Source organism: Chelonia mydas, chromosome 9 (assembly GCF_015237465.2).
Source record: "Chelonia mydas isolate rCheMyd1 chromosome 9, rCheMyd1.pri.v2, whole genome shotgun sequence".
Taxonomy (NCBI): Eukaryota; Metazoa; Chordata; order Testudines; family Cheloniidae; genus Chelonia; species Chelonia mydas.
Window position 1 is genome coordinate 60,263,633 of NC_057855.1, and position 21,067 is coordinate 60,284,699.

The window sequence follows — 21,067 nt, forward strand, 5'->3', positions numbered from 1 at the left end:
TCTGGTGACAGATGCCCCCAAACAGGACTGGGGAGAGCACAGCTAACTCATCTGCTAACCCAAGATTTATGGTCCACCTACAGAATCCTAACTACACATAAACATACTAGAACTTGAGGCAGCTTGTCCAGTTTGCAGAGCATTTCTATCTCTGATTCAGGGCACCACTGTCCATGTTTTGACATAGTACTACTGTGGGGCACTTTCTGAACAGGCAAGGAGGAGCAAAATATCCCCCTCTGTGTCTAGTGGCCAATCTCCTCTGGGAATGGTATGTTCAGCATCATGTCCATCTCATAGCCCTACTCTTATCTGAATTCTAAAATAATGCAATGGATGTTCTCAGTAGAAAATGCTCTTTTCCTATGAATGTTCCCTCAAAAACTCAGTTTTATTGAGAACTTTTCAGAAGTGGGCCCCTCCCACCATAGATCTGTTTCCAACCAGTCTAAACAACAAATGTCCCATGCTTTGCTCCAGGGGAGGAAGAAGTCTGGGCTCCCTCTCAGATGCATTTCTGATTCATTGGGACAGGAATCTGCTCTAAGTGTTTTCCCCACGATCCCTCTGATCCACAGTATTCTTAGGGAAATAAAACTAGACAGGGCTCAAGCCATCTTAATAGCCCTGGCATGGGCATGACAATTTTTGTACTCAGATATGGTACATCTATTGATTCAACCGCAATTCAAGCTACCAGTCACTCTAAACATCATATCCCAGAACTGAGATCTGATTCTAAACCCAGATCCAATGTCTCTACATCTACTGGATTGGAGGCTCTCTGCCTGAGCTTGAAGATAGATGTTGCTCAGCAGAGGTACAGAACGTTCTCATTCAGAGCCAAAATCCTTCAAGGCTTATGGGGCCAAATGGAAACGTTTTCAGTATGGGCTTTCCACCCTAACTTTTCTCCTGTGGGTGTGTCTGTTCCTTTCCTCCTAGATTACCTGTCTGTCATTGAAGCTTTCAGGTTTCTCCAGAAGTTCTGTTAAGTTCACTTAGCAGCAATATCTCCAATACTACAAGGATGCATTTCCCCCGCCCCCCCCTCCCCCCGGTTCTCCAGTAACCAAATTTTGGTAGGGGCTGTTCTGTCTGTTAAGGATTCCCCCCTCCCCCCTTAGACATACATGTAGTCCTCCTATCTCAGAGCCTCCGTTTCAACCTACATCGTTCTGTTCTTTGTGTTTTGTCTATTAAGACAACATTCTTAGATTGGTGCTCTACTCGCAAACCAAGAAAATCCAAGCACTGATGGTAGGACCACCTTCCATACGGACAGTTACTCCCCATTCTCAGTCTAAATTTCTGTCTCAAATGTTCTCGGTCTTTCACTTTAATCGGTTTATTCTCTTATGAGTGTTCTTTCCAAGACCTCACTCATCCCCTGCAGATGCTTCAGCGTTTTAAGTGCTATCTTATATTACCTCAAGAAGACAAAATCATTGCACAGAACACCCAGGCAATTTGTCTTCTGGTGATTAAGTCCAGAGGACTGGCTGTTCTGACACACACACTCTCAAAATGGATGTCAGACTGCATTAGAATTTCTAGTGAACTGAATAAAGAGTTCAGGCAACCTCCTCAGCCCTTTTAAGAGGCATCTGTGTACTCAAAATCTGTAGAGCAGCTCCTTGGATCTCCATACGTTCCTTTATAAGCTGCTATTCTTTAGTGTCAGCCTTTAGATCTGATACACAGTTTGGCAGGGCATTCTTACAGATCTTATTCAAATAGGACTCCTGGCACCCATCTGCCAGACACCTAAAGTGGGATCAGTGTGGGCAAATACTCAAAGAAGAAAGAATGGTTACTTACCTTACAGTAACTGTTTCTTTGGGATCCTTTGTCTACACAGATCCCACCATCCACGCTCCCTTCCCCTGACTGTGGAGTCTCTTTGCCTTGGGTTTTCTGTATTGGTGAAAGAACAGAGTGGAGGTTGGGGCCACTGAGCTCTTTATGTCCTCAGGTGAGGGGCTTGAGGACATGCAGGGGCATGAGTGGCCCCAACGGATACTGCTGGCAAAAAGAGCTATATCTCATGTGCATAGGGCCCAGAATGGGATCTGTGGAGGTAAAACGTCTCAAAGAGTCATAGTTACTGTAAGGATAGTAACTTTTCCCAGCTTTTCCTGAGCCACAGGACAGAGTCACCACCACAACTTGACCTGCTGAGTAACTAGCTGTCTGGTGCACACAGCCCACTGCAGTGCTCCAGCTTGAGCCATGGGACTGGGCCAGAGGCTCAGGCAGAATCTGGTGGCACTGGTCTATTAGCGGCTGGAGGGCATGGGCTCAGGAAAGATGTTATCGATCGAACAGTCCCGAGTCAGCATTGCAGGGAGGGACGAGAGCAGGAGCTCTAGGAGGGACTCAGCTGGTACTCCCAAGTCTACCATTTGATTCAGAGCAGGGCAGGGAATTGCTGGACAATCCCTGGGGCTGAGCCCTTCCAGTGGGAGATGCTGGGGTGGATGGGAAGTGAGAGACTCTACTGGGTTTTGTTTCTGAATTTGTTGTGGTATTTTGTACTCGTGCAGGTGAGACGTTAGTGGCACTGGGTAGAGCTGGGCAGTTTGGGCAGACGTGCCAGTTTCCTCCACATGCCCCTTTGCTAGTAACCCTCAATCGTGACCTGCAGTTCTGAGCCACATGTACCCCGTACTTTCCCTAGACTGGCTTCTCGGTCATGTCACATTGATCTGGTGGCTTGTGATGCACATACATGGGCACTAAAGTAAAAATACGTCCAATTGAAGCCTGGCTTCTAGCAGTGGCTGTTCAGGGCAGTGGGCAGCTGTGTACTGGGATTCCTCCAGCAGAGTTTGCAGCCAGCAGTGCAGGTTTCATTTCTCTGATGGTACCTTTGTGACAAAGATCACAATCTAGCAGGTGAAACCCCTTCTTTGGAGACCTGGAACACCACCTGTAGTGTCCCGAGTGGGCTGGGAGCAGAAATGTGCAGTAAGATACCAAGCCCAGATTCCTGCCCAGGGACTCTGAGCTTCACTCTTGGTGCAAGAACAGTTTCTGTCCCTCCCTCCATCTCCTCCCCAGTTCCTAGGGAAACGCTGTGCACCGCAAGAGTGAAAGTATGGGAGATGCCAACACCTAATTTTGCTTGTTTCAGAGGGGAAGGATGGGATTGGGTGCGACCTTCTGCTCAACCCTCCAGGAAGCTCTGATCAGGAGGAAGAGGAGCAAGAATCAGACAGCTTCATGTTTGAGTTCTCAGACAAGCCCCTGCTTCCTTGCTATAACCTCCAGGTGTCGGTCTCACGTGGGTGAGTGTTACTTCCTCTTTGCATAGCAAATCCTGGGCAGAGCAAATTTGGGCAACCAGTGAGCATATTGAGAAGTGGAAGCAGGAACAGAGAACATGAGTCCTCAGGGTTAGCTGAGAATGGAAGTAAGCCCCAGGCTGCCCTCAGAAGGGGGAAGAGCAATATGCAGAGTACATGGGCTGTCTCTATACTGAGCAACAGATGATGCCTGCTTGAGCGCTTTCGAGAGCCTTCGGCGATTGCTCACTAAGGTAACAGGCTCTGTAGAATCTCAATAGAGAATGTTAATGCTTTGCACGTACCTTGCATATTCCATTGGTAGGTCTCAAAGCACTTTGCCAAGATGGGACCAACTTCTGACCAACTTCTGTTGGTGAGAGAGACAAGCTTTTGAACTTACACAAAGCTCTTCCTCAGGTCAGAAGAAGAAGAGCTTTGTGTAGCTCAAAAGCTTCTCTCTCACTCCAACAGAAGTTGGTCCATTAACGGATATTACCTCACTCACCTTGTCGCTCATATCCTGGGACCAACACAGCTTTAGCACCACTGCAAGCATTATCATTATGTGACAGTTGGGCGGTGGCGGCATGGAGAGGTTGCAAGTTCCCCAAGGTTACACAACAAGTCAGTAACAGAGTCAGGAATAGTACTCAAGTCTCTTGGTTCCCATTTTGGTGCACTACCCATTGCACAGAGTTGTCTCATAAAGGCATAGAATATGGACCATTGTTCCATTCAGGAATGGAAGGGAGGATGCAAGCCTTACAAACCCCAAATAAAAAGACAAAAATAAGAGGTCAGAAATCCTGAACTTTTGGGTGGAGAATAGCACAGAGGTGTGAAAGGTCCAGATAAGAGCGGAGTTGTGAGACATGGGGGGAATTCCATTCAAGAAGAGAATAAAACACCCCAGGCTATGTGGTTTAGGAAGGAGCTCAGACACAGGCCTATAAAAGAATGAAAAATGCAGATGAGAGCAACAGTTTCTGTAGTTCATTTGTTTGTGAACTTCCTGTCCTAAACTCTTGTTTAGTATTGCTGAACACTTTTACAGCTCTGTCTTCCTGCCCCAGAGGTGGGTGTGTTTCAGTGTTGTAAAGAATTGGGTGGAGATCTTTTGGGATACATTTACAAATTTAAAGTTATTCTTATTTACCCTTTTCCATAAAACAAGCACAGGAGTCACTGGATTAAAAGACATGTCATTTCAAAATACTTAAGAAATAATCTTTTTCGAAGTGAAGTGCTTTTAAGAACTACTTAGGATGCAATATGAGTTCCCTGATGAACTCTTTGCTGCAGGATATTGAGGCAAACAGATGGATACATTTCATAGCTGGAGTAAATGCATGTATATGAGTGACATCTACAGTTACATTAGCTAGGATAAAATCACAAGGCCTATCAATCTTTAATCTTTCAGGCATAAGCACGTTGCCAGTTGAAGACATGCAGGGATATCCCTGTGGGACAGTATGGCAGTGGTAGATGCATTTGCTGGGAATTAGTTACTCTTGGCTTGCCATACTCAGGAACCTGAGCTCTTCATACACTAGGAAACCTGTCTTCGTTTTTCCCTCCGTAGCTGCACTTGCTTCTGTTCAGCTCCAAGAGTGGCAGTAACAGCAGCAGCTTGTGTAGACTTGCATCTGGGATGCTGCTGGGTTTTTTAATCATCATGTATGTCATCTGATTCTGCTCAAGTCTAAGCGACACAGTACTTAAACACCCCCATGCCCTGTCTACACTAGCACCCCCACAAGTTGAGCTGTGCCAGTTGTAGCAATGGGGGGAAGCATCCTAGCATAAACAAAGCCTTGAGTTGAGTGGGGCAATTAAGTGGGGGGGTTCAGTTCATTGGCAACCCTGAAAAATCAAAAACAAATTTCAGGTCATGGTGGGGACAGACCCACACTTACCAGTTTGTGAATCTAACCTGAAAAGTATTTCTGGCCAAAACTATTTAATGAATTTGTGTCAAATTCAGGGAGAGTTTTGAGACTACCAAAACTGAGGCTTTTGGCAAATCTATTTCTCTGAAAAATTTTGCGCAGCTGTAATTTTGAGTATTCATCTTTGTTTTCTCCATCTGTGAAATGGGGCCAGTGCCCACTTCACTGTGTGGGTGAGGGGTTGAGGCTTAGCTGATGTCTGTAAAGCACTCTGAACACAAAAAGTGTTAACACAGGGCTCAGTCAAGGCTCCCTAGTTATGGCTGAAACTATGCTTCTCTTAGAATCAAGGCATCTGTCATGGCAAACTGAACCTGAATTCTCCTGCGTGGGCCATGGATTCTTTTCAATATGCCACGGATTTTTTGTGTTGACACCATGTAGCTGCACCCTATATGTACGCAGGGGCAGCTGAGGAGAGGACAGTTGGGCCACTTGGCACCCGGGAGATTGCTTCAAACTGTAGGATAAGTACAGTTCTTCTTCGAGTGCCTGTTCACATCCATTCCACATTAGGTGTGCGCGCGCTGCGTGCACGAGCGTTGGAAACTTTTTCCCTTAGCGGCTCCCGGCGGGGCTCCCCAAGTGGTACCACTGCGCCGTGCATATATACCCCTGCCGGCCCGACCCCCTCCAGTTCCTTCTTACCGTCCATGGCGGCATTGGAACAACCTCCCCCCCCTCACCCCATAGAAGAGCAGTCCCTTATCCTTTAGAGTAGCTGTTATCAGTTAAGTGTCCACAGTCTGTATGTAAACTAAGTCATTAGGTGCTTGGAGGCCTCTAGCACCTGCCCCGGGCCCACGGCTTCAAGGCTTGCACCACGTGCCGCAAACCTATGCCAGTTAGTGACACCCCATGACTCGTGTCTACATAGCCTGGGGGACGGACATCAAACTGAAAGGTGTAAGATTTGCAAGGCGTTTAAGTCAAGGACAAGGAAAGAAAGAGACGTTCGCCTAAAGCAACTGTTGATGGAGGCCGCATTGCAGCTGCCGGGCCCGGAGCCCTGGATGTGCGTTGAGCGCTGGCGTTCTATTTGGAGCTCACCAAGCCCTTTCGCAAATCCACGTAGCTATTTGTGGCTGTAGCCAAGAGGATAAAAGGCCTCCCACTGTCGGTGCAGTGGATTTCATCTTGGATTACAAACTGCATCCGGGCATGCTATGAGCTCGCAGGTGTTCCGGCCCCAATGGTCACGGCCCACTCGACCAGGGCGCAGGCGACTTCCATGGCGTTCCTGTCACAGGTCCCGATCCAGGAGATCTGTAGACCAGCCACCTGGTCCTTGGTGCACACCTTCACGACCCACTATGCGGTCAACCAGCAGGCTAGAGAGAATGCAGCAGTTGGCAGAGTAGTCCTCCGAGCAGTTGTTCCGTGACTCCTACCCTCCTCCAGAGGTAAGCTTGTAATTCACCTAATGTGGAATGGACGTGAACAAGCACTTTCTAATAACTGTTGTTCTTCGAGATGTGTTGTTCACTTCCATTCCACCACCCACCCTCCTACCTCTCTGTCGGAGTCGCCGGCAACAAGGAACTGGAGGGGGTCGGGCCGGCAGGGGTATATATGCACGGCACAGTGGTGCCACTCGGGGGGGCCCCGCCAGCCCGACGGGAGCCGCTAAGGGAAAAAGTTTCTGATGCTCGTGCACGCAGCGCACGCACACCTAATGTGGAATGGATGTGAACAACACATCTCGAAGAACAACAGTTACGAGAAAGTAAGTAACCTTTTTTTTGAGTTAAAACGATCAGTAGTAAGTGAGTTAATATGAACACTACCATTATGTTGGGCTTCAGTGCTAATTTCCCCTTCAGATGAACGAACCATTCCAACCGCTAAGTGTACGTCCATGCTACAGCTGGAGGTGTAGTTCCCAGCTTGGGTAGATAAACGTGCTAACAGTATAGCTCTAGCAGCTTAGGCTAACCACCTGAATACGTACTTAGGATGTATGGGATTGTACTCTGGGGTGCTAGCCTGAGCAGCTGCCCCTGCCGCCGTGGCTACTCTGCTATTTTTAGCTCACTACCTCAATAAGAGCTAGCGCATATTCATCTACACAAGCTGGGTATTGCACCTCCAGCTTCCATGGCTAAACAGCAGAGTAAAAGAGGCAGTTAGAGGCAAAAAGACATCCTTTAAAAACTGGAAGTCAGATCCTACTGAGGAAAATGGAAAGGAGCATAAACTCTTGCAATCAAGTGTAAAAGTATAATAAAGCAGGCCAAGAAAGACTTCAAAGAGCAACCAGCTAAGGACACACAAACTAATAGCAATAAATAAATTAAGTACATCAAAAGGAGGAAGCCTGCCAAACAGTGGGGCCGCTGGATGGTCGGGGTGCTAAAAGAGCACTCAAGGAAGACAAGGCTGTCGTTCAGAAGCTAAATGAATTCTTTGCATCGGTCTTCACTGAAGAGGATATGCGGGAGACCCCTACGCATGAAACATTCTTTTTAGGTGATAAATCTAAGGAACTGTCCCAGATTGAGGTGTCAGTAGAGGAGGTTTTGGAACAAACTGATAAACAGAAATAAGTCACCAGGACCAGATGGTATTCATCCAAGAGTTGTGAAGGAACTCAAATACGAAATCACAGAACTACTAGCTGTGGTATGTAATTTATGGCTTAAATCAGCCTTTGTGCCAGATGACAGGAGGGTAACTAATGCAACGCTGATTTTTTAAAAAAGGCTCCAGAGGCAATCCTGGCAATGCCTGGTACTAAAGGTAGTCTTACTAGCCTGTAAAAGTGGTTGAAACTATAGTAAGAAACAGAATGATCAAACCCATAGATGAACACGAGATGCTGGGGAAGAGTCAACAAGGCTTTTGGAAAGGGAAATCACGCCTCACTAATCTATTAAAATTCTTGAGGAAGTCAACAAGCATGTGGACAAGTATGATCCAATGGATACAGTGCCCTTGGACTTTCAGAAAGTCTTTGACAAGGTCCCTCACCAAAGGCTCTTAAACAAACTAAGCAATCATGGGATAAAAGGGAAGATTCTCTCCTGGATTCTGTTTCAGAGTAGCAGCCGTGTTAGTCTGTATCCACAAAAAGAAAAGGAGTACCTGTGACACCTTAGAGACTAGAAGTGAGCTGTAGCTCACAAAAGCTTATGCTCTAATAAATTTGTTAGTCTCTAAGGTGTCACAAGTACTCCTTTTCTTTCTCCTGGATCAGTAACTGCTTAAAGATAGGAAACAAAGGGTAGGAATAAATGGTCAGTTTTCACAATGGAGAAATGGAAATAGCAGGCTCCCTCAAGGATCTGTACTGGGACCTGTGCTGCTCAACGTATTCAGAAATGATCTGTAAAAAGGGGGTGAACAGTGAGGTGTCAAAATTTGCAGACAATACAAAATTACTCAAGATAGTTAAGACCAAAGTTGAGAGTGAAGAGTTACATGGGAGTCTCACAAAACTGGGTGACTGGGAAACAAAATGGCAGATGAAGTTCAATGTTGATAAGTGCAAAGTAATGCACATTGGAAAACACAATCCCAACTATACATATAAAATGATGGGGTCCAAATTAGCTGTTTAGCTAATTAGCACTCAAGAAAGAGTCACTGTGGGTATTTCTCTGAAAACATCTGCTCAATGTGCAGCGGCAGTCAGAAAAGCTAATGGGGTCAGGAACTATTAGGAAAGGTTTAGATAATACAACAGAAAATATCATAATGCCACTATATAAGGCCATCGTACACCCACATCTTGAATATTGCATGCAGATGTGGTTGCCCCATCTCAAAAAAGACACATTAGAATTGGAAAAGGTATAGAGAAGGCAACAGAAATGATTGGGGTATGGAACAGCTTCCATAGGTGGAGAGATTAAAAAGACTGGAATTGTTCAGCTTGGAAAAGAGATGACTGGGGTGGGGGGGATTTGATAAAGGTCTATACAATCATGAATGCTGTGGAGAAAGTGAATAAGAGTGTTATTTACCTCTTCACATCACACAAGAATCTAGGGTTCACCCAATGAAATGAATAAGCAGCAGGATTAAAATGTAATGCATAGTTAACCTGTGGAACTCATTGCCATGGTACGTTGTGAAGGCCAAACCTATAACTGGGTTTAAAAAGAATTAGATGAGTTCATAGAGGATAGGTCCATCAATGGCTATTAGCCGAGATAGTTACGAACCCAACCCCATGCTCCGGGTGTCTCTAAACCTCCAACTGCTAGAAGGTGGGACTGGACAACAGGTGGTGGATCACTCAATTGTCCTGTTCTGTTCATTTCCTCTGAAGCATCTGGCATTAGCCACTGTCAGGGATAGGATACTTGGTTCTATGGAGCATTGGTCAGACCAAGTATGGCCGTTTTTATGTTCTAGCATAAATGCACTCTTAGAAATATTCTTCAGCTGAGAATCTGGAGTACGGTGATGTGTCAATAGGTGGATTTTCCTGACTGAGTTCATGGCATGCACCTTGACTTGCAAACCTTAGCTTTTGATGTGAAAAGACTTTTCTTTCAAACTCTTCATGACTACTATTGATAGGACTATAATATTTTGCTTAAACTGCAAAAAAACAAACAAACAAAAAGGCAACATAAAAATGATCACTCCTCTTTCGGTCCCTGCTTACTGGAAAAATGTGAATGTTTCCCCATTTACATATTCCTATTGTCTAAATGGACATGTGCTCGTGGATAGGATTGATAGCCAGAAACTCAAAAGCCCTTAGAATTGCTCATCACTAAGTGGGTTACTGTTACAGCAGACAGACATTTCAAGTGGCAGTGTTTAGTGTTTAACTTTCAATTGCAAAAACTGAAAGGCTCCAGTATAAGTAATTTTGACAGGGAAATGTGTCCAGTGCCAGTTTGCAGAGGACAGAGAGGAGGTGGAAATAAGTGGTGGTATTTCCTCAGACTGCCCTATTCTGAGCTTCACCCAGCCGTGATGCCAAAATAAAACAATGCAGATCTTCATAACAATCGCCCCTCGTTTTTCTTGCATGCTTTAACTGGCAGTGACCATGCAAAAGTGTTTAAAAAATTGGGTTTATCCTGCTGCATTGTTTTTGTTTCTTTGACTTATAAAGGAAGGGCTGGAACGTGAAGGTTTTTTCACTAGTTTTTTGCCTTAAGCCTTGTTTACACACACACATTGTACTGTTTAATTAAATCAGTTAGGCCCTGACGTAGTTGAGTGGTGCAGCCCCCGAGTATAGATGCTCTGAAATAGATTTGAGAGGCCTGAAAGTGACTTTAGCTTAGTGCCCACACGAGGGGCTTGGCACCAGTTAAACTAAACCAGTTTCTAAACTGATTTAGTTATAGTACAATTTTTGTTACAAGATGTAAAAACTCCTTTCCCTTAATTGCTCAGCTTTTACTCTCTTGACTCTTGTGATTTCACCATTGCACTAGTTCTTCAGCCCATCAGTCTAGACAGGATCTGAATTTCTCATGCTTAAAATGAAGTAGAAATAAAAACTCCGGTGGGCGGCAATGGACACTTCAGCTTTTCTTGATGCATCATAACAAAAACTGGGAGGGGCACCACCCCAGCTTTCCTTTGGTACCTGGTCCGCATTCCCACCCCGCTTGTTCAGTCCAGGCAGAGTTTCTCATATCCACATGGACACAGTACAGCCCAGTACATGTATTGTTTGTATATGCAGTGTATGACTATACTTCGCTGTGGAGGACCGCAGCTGTTGTGAATGTGGCACTTGGACATCATACTACATTTGGAGGAGGGAGGTCTCTGGCAGCTGTGAAGGAGCAACCAGTACAATTCAGCTGGTGAAGTTTTTGGCATCTACATTGTTTGCTCTTGCCCAGAGACTGCCCTTATGTGCTAGCTGTTACACAAGAACACAGCATGACAAGTCCCAAAGAGCTTACATTGAAGTCTTTTCACCACATGCTGTGGTATGCACATAGGTCATTATGTGCTGCAAATAATTTGACACACAGTTTTTATGCACATAACCCTATATCTGACAAAGAGACCACAGTTCAGGAAGACTTCTGCATTGGATGCTTTATTTCAAAATAAGATAGAAGCTGAATGGTGCCTGGTTTGGCCTTCCTTCTAGCTGCCACTGATTTCCCCATCTCAAATCAAGTCTGTGTGTTAGGCCAGCAACTTGTACCAAAGACTGGGCCTGAGACCTTCCTGGATATGTCCCTGTGCAGCTTCAAAATACCACCTAGAGTAGGTTTACTGAGGAGGAGCCCAGTAAATTCCAGACTGACTTTCCTCTTTGGAACAAGAGGAGAACTGGGCCTCCTCGGTCCCCGCCTATCTTGTAAGGATAGTTCTTAAGGGCTGCAGGAGAATGAGCTCCCACAGTGGATTTCGCAAGGTTCATCGGAGCATCCTTTCTTCCTTTTTATAGACCTAGGAAATTCCATCAGAAAACACAGGGCTCATTAAGGTTAGACAGCAGCCAGAAGTCAGAGGATGCCAGCCCTCATGTAATAAGGCATTATGATAGAGGCTTAAAGACATGCACATACTGCATTATTGAAGAAATAGTATATCATACAGCTGTTCTGACAGCCTTGAAAGCTGAGCAGTGACTGAGGTGGGCTCAGTGCGAACTTTGGCCTTCCCTGACTTCAGAGTGTTTATGAGTGCAACTTGGACCTTCACCCAACACAGTGCAGTTGATGGAATTTCTCAGGATTTTTGTGTACTCCCCATAAGTGTAAGTTACTGAAGCCTGTGCCTGGGAATGACAGAAGTGCCAAGTGTTCTCTTGCCATCACCAGAGCTGGACTACTGCTGATAGCTGGATATTCCAGCGTCCCAAGCATGTGTACATTTATCGCTACATCTGGCAGGCCATGAGACCACCAGATCTTCACTCACATGCTGATTGCAGGCTTGCTTTTGTCCTGTTTGAGTTCCAATGCAGTGTTAGAGACCACTATCACAAAGCAGTGCTGTAACTGTCTTCTCTCAAAGCAACTGGCAGACAGTTTCCAAATAGCACCAACTGCTAATACCTAGCTGGAACACTTTGTTAGACCAGCTGCTAGCGCCTTCTTGCAATTAAAGTGAGTTTGATGGTAATGAGACCAGGCCCTCACTCAAGAAGCCATCACTAGACATTAATGACCTCACTGGTCTATTCAGGGGTAGTACCATATGACTGGAGAATAGCTAACAGTGTACCTCTATTTAAGAAACAGGGGAAAGTGAACTGGGCAATAACATACTCGTTAGTCTTGCAAGGCTTTAGAACAAATTGTGAAGGAAAGGATAATTACATTCATGGAGTTAAACGGTAGAGTTGGATGTGATGCAACATAGATTTACCAAAGGTAGATCATGCCAGGGTAACCTGACTTCCTTCTTTGAGACAATAACTGATTCTTTTAGAGAAGGGAAGTGCAGCAGATCTAATATACTTGTGCTTCAGTAAATCATTTGGCACAGTACCACATGGGAAATTATTAAATAAATTATGGAGAATGGGGATCAGTACAAGCATTGTAAGGTGGATAAGGAACTGGCTAAATGGAAGAAGGCAACAGGTTGTTGTGAAAGGTGAATTATCGGACAGGAGGGAGGTTACTAGTGGAGCGCCTCATGGATCGGCCTTGGGACCGTCTTAGTCAATGTTTTTATTAACGAGCTTGGCACAAAAAGCAGGAGTGTGCTAATGTAGTTTGCCAATGATACAAAGGTGGGAGGCATCGTCAGTACAGAGGAGGATCAGAACATTATACAGGAAGATTTGAATAAACTTGAAGACTGGAGTGACAGAAATGGGATGAAATTCAATGCACTTAGGGGCTAATAATAAGAATTTCTGCTACAAGCTGGGGCTCATCAGTTGGAAAGGGCAGAGATGGAGAGAGACTTGGATGACTGGGTCAGTCAGGATGACTGTGAACCACCAATGTGATGCAGCTGTAAAAAAGGTAAATGTGATCCTAGGATGTATCAGGCAAGGCATTTCTAGTGGAGGCTGGGAAGTATTAATGCCATTGAAATTCTGTGTACAATTCCAGTCACCCATGACTGGAACAGGTGCAGAAAAGACCAGGGGAATGGAGGGCCTATCTTACAAGAGGAGATGGGAAGAGCTTGGCTTATTTAGCTTAGCCATAAGAAGACTGAAAGGGGATCTGTTTGCTCTCTGTAAATACATCAGGAAGGTAAATACCAGGGAGGGAGAAGAGCTCTTTGAGATAAAGGATGCTGTTGGCACAAGAACAAATGGGTATAAACTGGCCATGAACAAATTTTGGGCTGGAAGTTAGAAGGTTTCTAACCATCCGAGTAGTGAGATTCAGGAACAGCCTTCCAGTACAAGTTGTGAGGGCAAACAACTTAATTAGTTCTGAGAGAGAGTGGGACAAATTTCTGAGTCTGATTGTATGATGGGGTTGCTTTTGATAGTGGGGGATGGGCTTGGTAGCCCTGGGGGGGGAGGGTCTCGTCTAGATTATTTTATGTTTCTAAAAGTTCATGCTTCAGGGCTTCAGACTGCCATCTGCAGGGGTCAGGAAGGGATTCTCCCTCTTCCCCACCCATGTGTTCTATCTGTTTTTTTTTAAATCTCTTTCCTCTAAAACATCAGGGATGGCCTCGGCTGGAGATGGGACATAGGATGGGGTGGGCCAGTGCTCTGAGGTGGCACTGAGCATTCTCCCAGGTGCTTGGCTGGATGGTTCTTGCTCACATGCTCAGGGTCTAGCTCAGAGGTGGGCAAACTATGGCCTGCAGGCGACATCTGGCTCGCGGGACCCTCCTGCCTGGCCCCAAGCTCCTAGCCGGGGAGGCTAGTCCCCAGCTCCTCCCCTTCTATGCCCCCCTCCCCCACAGCCACGCTGCCGCATGGGCAGCAGAACTGCATGCTCCTGCCGCTTTGAGTGGCATGGTAAGGGGTGGCGGCGACACACGAGCGGCAGTGCGGGGGTTTGGTACGGAGTCCCAGGGGTCAGTCAGGGGACAGGGAGCGGTTAGGGGTGGGGGATCCTGGGGGTCAGTCAGGGGACAGGGAGCGGGGGATGGCTGGACGGGGCAGAAGTTCTGGGGCGGTCAGGGGGGTTAGATAGGGCGTGGGAGTCCTGGGGGGCCTGTCGGCGGGGGGGGGGGGGTGAATAGGGGCCGGGGGTCAGTCAGGGGACAGGGAGCAGGGAGCGTTGGATGGGGGTGGGTTCCAGGGGGGCAGTTTGGGACAGGGGACCCTGAGAGGGGGCGGTCAGGGGACAAGGAGCTGTGGGGGTTGGATGGGTAGGGGGCTTTGAGGGGGCAGATAGGGAGCCGGGGCTAGGCTGTTTGCGGGGGCACAGCCTTCCCTACCTGGCCCTCTATACCGTTTTGCACCCTGATGTGGCCCTCAGGCCAAAAAGTTTGCTTACCCCTGGTCTATCTGATTGCCATAGGTGGCTGAGAAGGAGTTTTCCACCAGGTCAGATTGGCAGTGACTTTGGGGGGTTTTGCCTTCCTCTGCAGTGTGTGTGGGTGCAGGTCATTTGCCTGGATTATCTGGGTATCTCTCACTTAATCATCTCCCTGCCATAGCAGGGGCCTCAGATACAGTGTGCCTTGTTCTCTACCTGTAGCACATAACAGTCTAGTCTCCTGTGGACTGAGATACTTTGGTCTCATCTCAGTTGTTGGGTTCAGTGTGTGAGTGCTGGGTGGTGTTGGTGGCTTGTTATATACAGGAGGTCAGACTAGGTGATCCTTTCTGGCCTTACACTCTATGACTTTGACAAGACAGCTCTGGATTAATCTGGAGTCCTCCAGGCCTGGATCCCTATTATTCTAGTTTCTGGCCTGGGAATAGTTCACAGACAGGACCGGGTCAGGGTCAGTGATCTTCTGGCTGTGCAGACACATCACATGTCCGGGCTGCTGCTGTTGGCAGTCTTTCATTGATCATGCTCTGCTGCTTACCTGCCCCTGAGGGTCTAGCAGGAGGAGGTGGTAGTTGGTAGAAGGCTCTGCACCCTTCTACAAGGTTTTAGGGGCCATGTTGGGCAATTTAATATCCATCAGAGGTCCTTCTCATGGGGGATCCTTTCAGCTCAGCATTTACCTTCAGGGGTTCGTGAGCTATTTGGGGCTTCCATGATACTGCTCCATATCTCCTCATCCACTTCAGGCAGTGCCTGCTTCAGAGGGACCTGGCTGGCTCGCCACCCTCAGAGTGGTTAGAAGGGGAAAGTACCATGAGGAATTGATGAGGCTTAAGGTTGCTCCACTGCTACTGTGGTACAGCCATCCCTTGCCAGAGAGATTCACTGTCATAGCCATGTGGCCCCTGGCTACTCATGGGTTCCCAAGGAGCCTCAGTGAATGAACAAACAAACAAACAAAGGGAACCAATGCAGAGAGAGACTGACTGGAAATCCTGTGTGTTATAGGAATCTGGGAGGTTGCAGGTAACTCTGCAGGGACCAAATGCTCAAACCGAGCTGCGCTTTCCTAGCGGGCTGTCCCTTTAAAGCAGCTGTTGGCTTTAATCCTGAAAGCACTGCCTGGTTTGGGATGTGGCATCTGTAGGGACCACATCAGTTACTGAGATTAGCATCACACTCTTGCTGACAGTCCTAGATCTGCCCTTGGAGCTGGGGGCAGGGAGCACTGCTGTGCATCTTGGTCACGAGCATCTGAGGTGGCTGACTTGCAGAGCTTGTTGTGAGATGCATCTTCCTGGTCCAGCCCACACTAGCCAATCGGCTTGGGTGAGCCTGTGCAGGGAGAGAAGCTGCCGTGGTGCCTGTTTAAGGTATCATGCTGCTGCTGTTACTTTGCAGGGAGAACTCAAAAGCAGCAGGTCCCAGGTGCATGAAAGCCAGTCACTCAGGGTCATTCCACATGGGGCTTGAGGACCTGGGGGTGTGCAGGAAGACCTGTTCCTTTGTGGGGAGAGAGGTCTGGAGGGATGTCAAGCCCTGCGATCATGCAGGGCATGGAGTGACTGAACTTCCAGAGTGGGAATGTCTTGGGCATTTATCTCAGGAAGAGGGAGTGTGAGGATGAGCAGGGGACAATTGGGGGCATTCAAAAGGTGTGCATGGTGTGGGGGAGAGGCGGTAACTGCTCCTCCCCTTCCTTGACTCCGTGAGTTGGGCTGGAACAGGAGGGAACCAGTTCAAGCCTGAGGGGAGCACAGGGGCCCAGCATGTGACTGCTCCAGTGAAGATTAGGCCATGAAGTGCACTTGCCCAGCAAGGTGTCAGTTTCACTAGCCAGTCTGGCCAATGGCTTCTTCCTTCTGTAATGGGCTCCGACTCCCATGACAAGACAGAGTCAAGGGCGGGCCTGAATTCTTGAGCCTTGGCATTGTGGGGGATGGGTTGTTCAATGTGGCTTTGGAGGGGAGGCCCTAGCCTCATAGATTCTAAGGCCAGAAAGGACCATTGTGATCATCTAGTCTGATATACTGTATGCTATAGGCCGTAGAACTGCCCCCAAATAATTCCTAGAGCAGATCTTCTAGAAAAACATCCAGTCTGGATTTAAAAATGGTCCTTCATGGAGAATCCACAACAGCTCGTGGTAAGTTGTTCCAGTGGTTAATTACCCTCTTTGTTAAAAATGTACACCTTATTTCCAGTCTGAATTTATAGAGCTTCAACTTCCAGCCATTGGATTGTGTTATCGCTGCTAGATTGAAGAGCTTACTATTAAATATTTGTTCCCCATGTAGGTATTTATAGACTATAATCAAGTCACTCCTTAACCTTCTTTTTGTTAAGATAAATAGATTGAGCTCCTTGAGTCTGTCACTCAGAGGCATGCTTTCTAATCCTTTAATCATTCTCATGGCTCTTCTCTGAACCCTCTCCAATTTATCAACATCTCTCTTGAATTGTGGTCACTAGAACTTGTCACTGGATTCTGGTAGAAGTCACATCAGTGGCAAATACAAAGTAGACTAACCTCTGTACTCCTACTTGAGATTCCCCTGTTTATGCATCCCAGAATTGCATTAGCTCTTTTGGCCACAGAGTCGCATTGGAAGTTCATGTTCAGCAGATTATCCTCCACCACCTCCCCCAAATCTTTTTCAGAGTCACTGCTCTGCAAGATGGAGACCCTATCCTAGAAGTATGTCCTACATTCCTTGTTCCTAGATGTATACATTTACATTTAGACATGTTAAAATACATGTTGTTTCCTTGCACACAGATTACCAAGCGATCCAGATCTCTCTTTCTGTTGTGTTAATAATTTACCTCTCCCCCAATTTTTGTGTCATCTGCAAACTTTATCAGTGATGATTTTGGTTTATTTCAGGTCATTAATAAAAATGTGAAATAGCATGGGGTCAAGAACTGATCCCTGCAGGACACCACTAGAAACACACCCCCCTTGATGATTCCCTGTTCACTATTACATTTTGACATGTATCTGCCAGTTTTTAATCCATTTAATGTGTGCCATGTTAATTTTAAGCTTTCTAGTTTTTAATCAAAATGTCATGCTGTAGCAAGTCAAATGTCTTACAGAAATCTAAGTATCAGCAGTATTACGTTTATCTACCAAACTTGTAATTTTGTCAGGAAAAAAAAAAAGTTAGTTTGACAGGATCTATTTTCCACAAACCCATGTTGAATGGCATTAATTATATTATCCTCCTTTAATTCTTTATTAATCAAGTCCCATATCAGCCACTCATCATATGGGGATTAGTGTCAGACTGACAGGCCTGTAATTAGCCGAATCATCCCATTTACCCTTTTAAAATAATGGCACAACATTAGCTTTCTTCCAGTCTTCTGGAACTTCCTTGGTGTTCCAAGACTTATTGAAAATTAACATTAACAATCCAGTGAGCTCCTCAGTCAGCTCTTTTAAAACTCTTGGATGCAAGTTATCCAGACCTACTGAGTTACAAATGTCTAACTTAAGTAGATGTTGTTTAACATCCTCCAGCGAGAATGTTAAACATAATGGAAAGAGTGTAATCATATGATATGTTTGTCATCTGTTTTTTGCCAAATACACAAAAGAAATATTTATTGAACACTTCTGCATTTTCTTCATTATTACTGATAATTCCATTTCCATCTAGTTAATGGACCCATACCATTGTTAGAATTCTTTTTGTTCCTGTTATACTTTTAAAACTCCATCTCATTTTCCTTAACTCTACTGGCTGTAGATTTCTCCTTGTGTCTTTGCTTCCCTTATCAATTTTCTGCAATTCCTAGCTTCTGATTTGTATTTGTTACTATCAGCTTCCCCTGTCTTCTATTTATTATACATATTTTTTTTAAAAAATTTATAGCTGCTTTCACTTCTAAGTTGTTTTTTAAACCAATACTGCCTTCTTCCTTGATGGTTGATTTTTTTTTTTTTTAGGAGTCTAATAAAGCTTTCTTAAACAATTCCTAATGATCAATCACATTTTTCTGAATAAATTCTTCCTCTCAGCAGATTTGGCTTATTGTTTTCAGCTTTGTGAGCTTGACCCTTTTTGAAGCACCAGCTACATATAGCACTGATTTGGACTTTATTCTACGTGCATGTTATAAATGAAATCAAGTCCTGATCACTTGTACCTAAATTACCATTCATTTTAGTTCAGTGATCAGGTCCTCTCTGTCAAGGTCTGTCATAGCATTCCCAAGTGTTAGCTGCAGTGCTTTTTGAGGTAGAAAATTGTTGTCTATAACATTAGAAATTACAAGGACATTTTAGTCCTGACAGCATGAGACCTCCAGTATATGTTATTCAAATTAAAGTCCCTTGTTATGCAGCTTTTTTCCCTTTCTGTCCTAGATAGGTGCAGAGGAGCCAGTTTTCATGTGATTAGCAGACACCAACTAATAGCCCACCTTGTGCTGGATCTGTGTGGCTGGGCTGTTTCCTGTTGTGCTGGTGGGGGGGGATGTAGAATCGGTCCCTCCTCACTAACCTGTGCCTCTCTCACTGCTCTCACAGGCCCTGCAATTGGTTTCTCTTCTCTGACGTTCTCAAGAGGCTGAAGCTTTCCTCCCGCATATTCCAGGCTCGCTTCCCGCACTTTGAAATTGCTACCCTGCCCAAGGCGGAGTTCCAGCGTCAGGTGTCCTCGAGCCAGCTGCTGGCCCAGGAGGAGGTGCCAGAGAGCCCCGAGCCACGCCCCCAAGGCCCTGCAGAGACTGTGGAGCTGGTGCGTTACGAGCCAGAGCTACTGCAGCTCCTGGGCTCAGCAGTGGAGTTCCAGGCCTGGAGCAGCTGACGGGGGCTGGAGCTCTCCCCGCATCGGACTGCGTCATGAGGCAATAATATGGACTGATGGGAAGCAGCCTTTTCAATGCCAGCAGCGGGGCCTGGAGTCTTTGGCTGTTTTGCTCTCTCCTCGCAGCCCCTGAACTCCGACTGGGGAGAGACTCCACTTGTCTCCAAGGACTTCCCAGGGTCCCTTTCTAATGAGCAGCAGCAGATGCAGCTCTCTGCAGGTCCCCTTCTAGCTCAGCCGGAAAGCTTGGACCTGCCCCACTGGGCTACCTTAGCTGGGCCTCCTGGCTGTAGGACCATGGGCTCTGAAGTGAGGGACAGTGGGTGCTTCTGCCCTGCCCCGCCCCATAGAACCGCGCCTCTCTCTCAAAAGCTGCCCTCCCCGCAATGTCTTCCATAGTATTTATTTAATTAGTATTTAATTTGTAATGTTTCTTTTGTTTCTGCTGAGTCTGTATCACTGTGATTATTTGAGTCCCAGGCTGTGGTGAAGAGGGCTTCCTCTGGCCCCTCTCCCAGGATGCGCCCAGAGGACACTGCTCTCCCATGAGTAGCTAGCTGTCCAGTGACCGAACCGCTGCGGCCTAGCAGCAAGGGACCAGCTCTCACAACAGTCCCCAGGTTAAATTTTAGGGTCTGTGGGCAGCCCCCTCCCTCACCAGCTTCTCTTGGGGCTGTTTCCTTTCCAAAAGCAAGGCCAGCTGAGAGCTGTTCTCCAGCCCAGGGTTCAGTCTCCCCCAGGTGCTCGCCTGGCTCTCATGCATTTCACTTACATCGCTTGTTTCTGGATTCTTCTGGGCCACTTTGGAGAGGCAGCTGCAGTCCGAGAGCCGCTCCAAAGCCACAGGCAGAGACTCCAGCTGCCTCCCATCCTCATGGGCTCCTGCTGCTGCTGGAGGGCCATCCTCCTTGATGCAGCATCTGCATGCAGACAGGCCCCTTTCTCCTCCCCTGCCTGTGCCCCTTTCTTCTGTTCAGAGGAGCAGTTCTACTGCAGAGCGCTGGCCTGAGGGGGCAAGTGCCTGCCCCTGGCAGGAGCAGAGAGCAGGGCTGCACCGCTGTGTAGATGGTACAGTTTTATTGTACAGGTGCTAACAAGGATGCTGAGGACTGGACAATCTGTTTCCTAGCTCTCCCCTGTCCTGCCCTGCAGTGGGAGTGTTGGGTGGTTTTTTCTTTGTGTTGTGTTTCGTCCCAGCCGGGGCAGTTGTAGCCTCCCCCGACCACCACTTGTCTGCCTCCCCCTCCCTGGGACCAGACAGCTCCTTTTTTAAGCTGAGGGTTATTGCCTTTGGGTGTGTATTCTGGCTGCTCTTTCTGATTTCTGTTTTATTATAAACAACCGGCTGTGGTGTCAAAAAACACTTATGTACAGAAAAACCTGCATCAGGCCCTCTGCCTCCTGACTCTTCTCTCGCTGTGTGTGTAGTGTCCTGTTACCCGTGGGGGGAAGTGGCAGGGGGGAAAGCACTGTTCTTGAGATGAGAATGCCTGTGCTGGTGGGGTGGAGAGAGAGAAATGACCCTGCCCCTTGGGCTCTGCGAGTTCTCTGCTGTCTGCACTGTGAGATCCACAGCTACAGCCCCTTGTTACTGCTGAGTAAGAACCCAGTCCTGCACCCTTGCTTGCCTGAGGGTAGCATCCTCC

The 21,067-nt window shown here is 46.8% G+C and overlaps 1 protein-coding gene across 4 annotated transcripts in view; it reads left to right on the forward strand.

Annotated features, from left to right (window-relative positions):
* The window catches only part of BCORL1 (BCL6 corepressor like 1), a 47,178-nt gene extending 26,366 nt beyond the window's left edge, over positions 1 to 20,812 (forward strand). For all 4 annotated transcript variants that reach the window (XM_037908876.2, XM_043522251.1, XM_037908875.2 and 1 more), the window contains 2 exons: positions 3,137 to 3,290; positions 19,142 to 20,812. In XM_037908876.2, coding sequence (XP_037764804.1) covers positions 3,137 to 3,290; positions 19,142 to 19,421 — 434 coding nt within the window. In that variant the 3' untranslated portion in view covers positions 19,422 to 20,812. The remainder of the gene's footprint in view (positions 1 to 3,136; positions 3,291 to 19,141) is intronic.
* Positions 20,813 to 21,067: the final 255 nt, after the last annotated feature.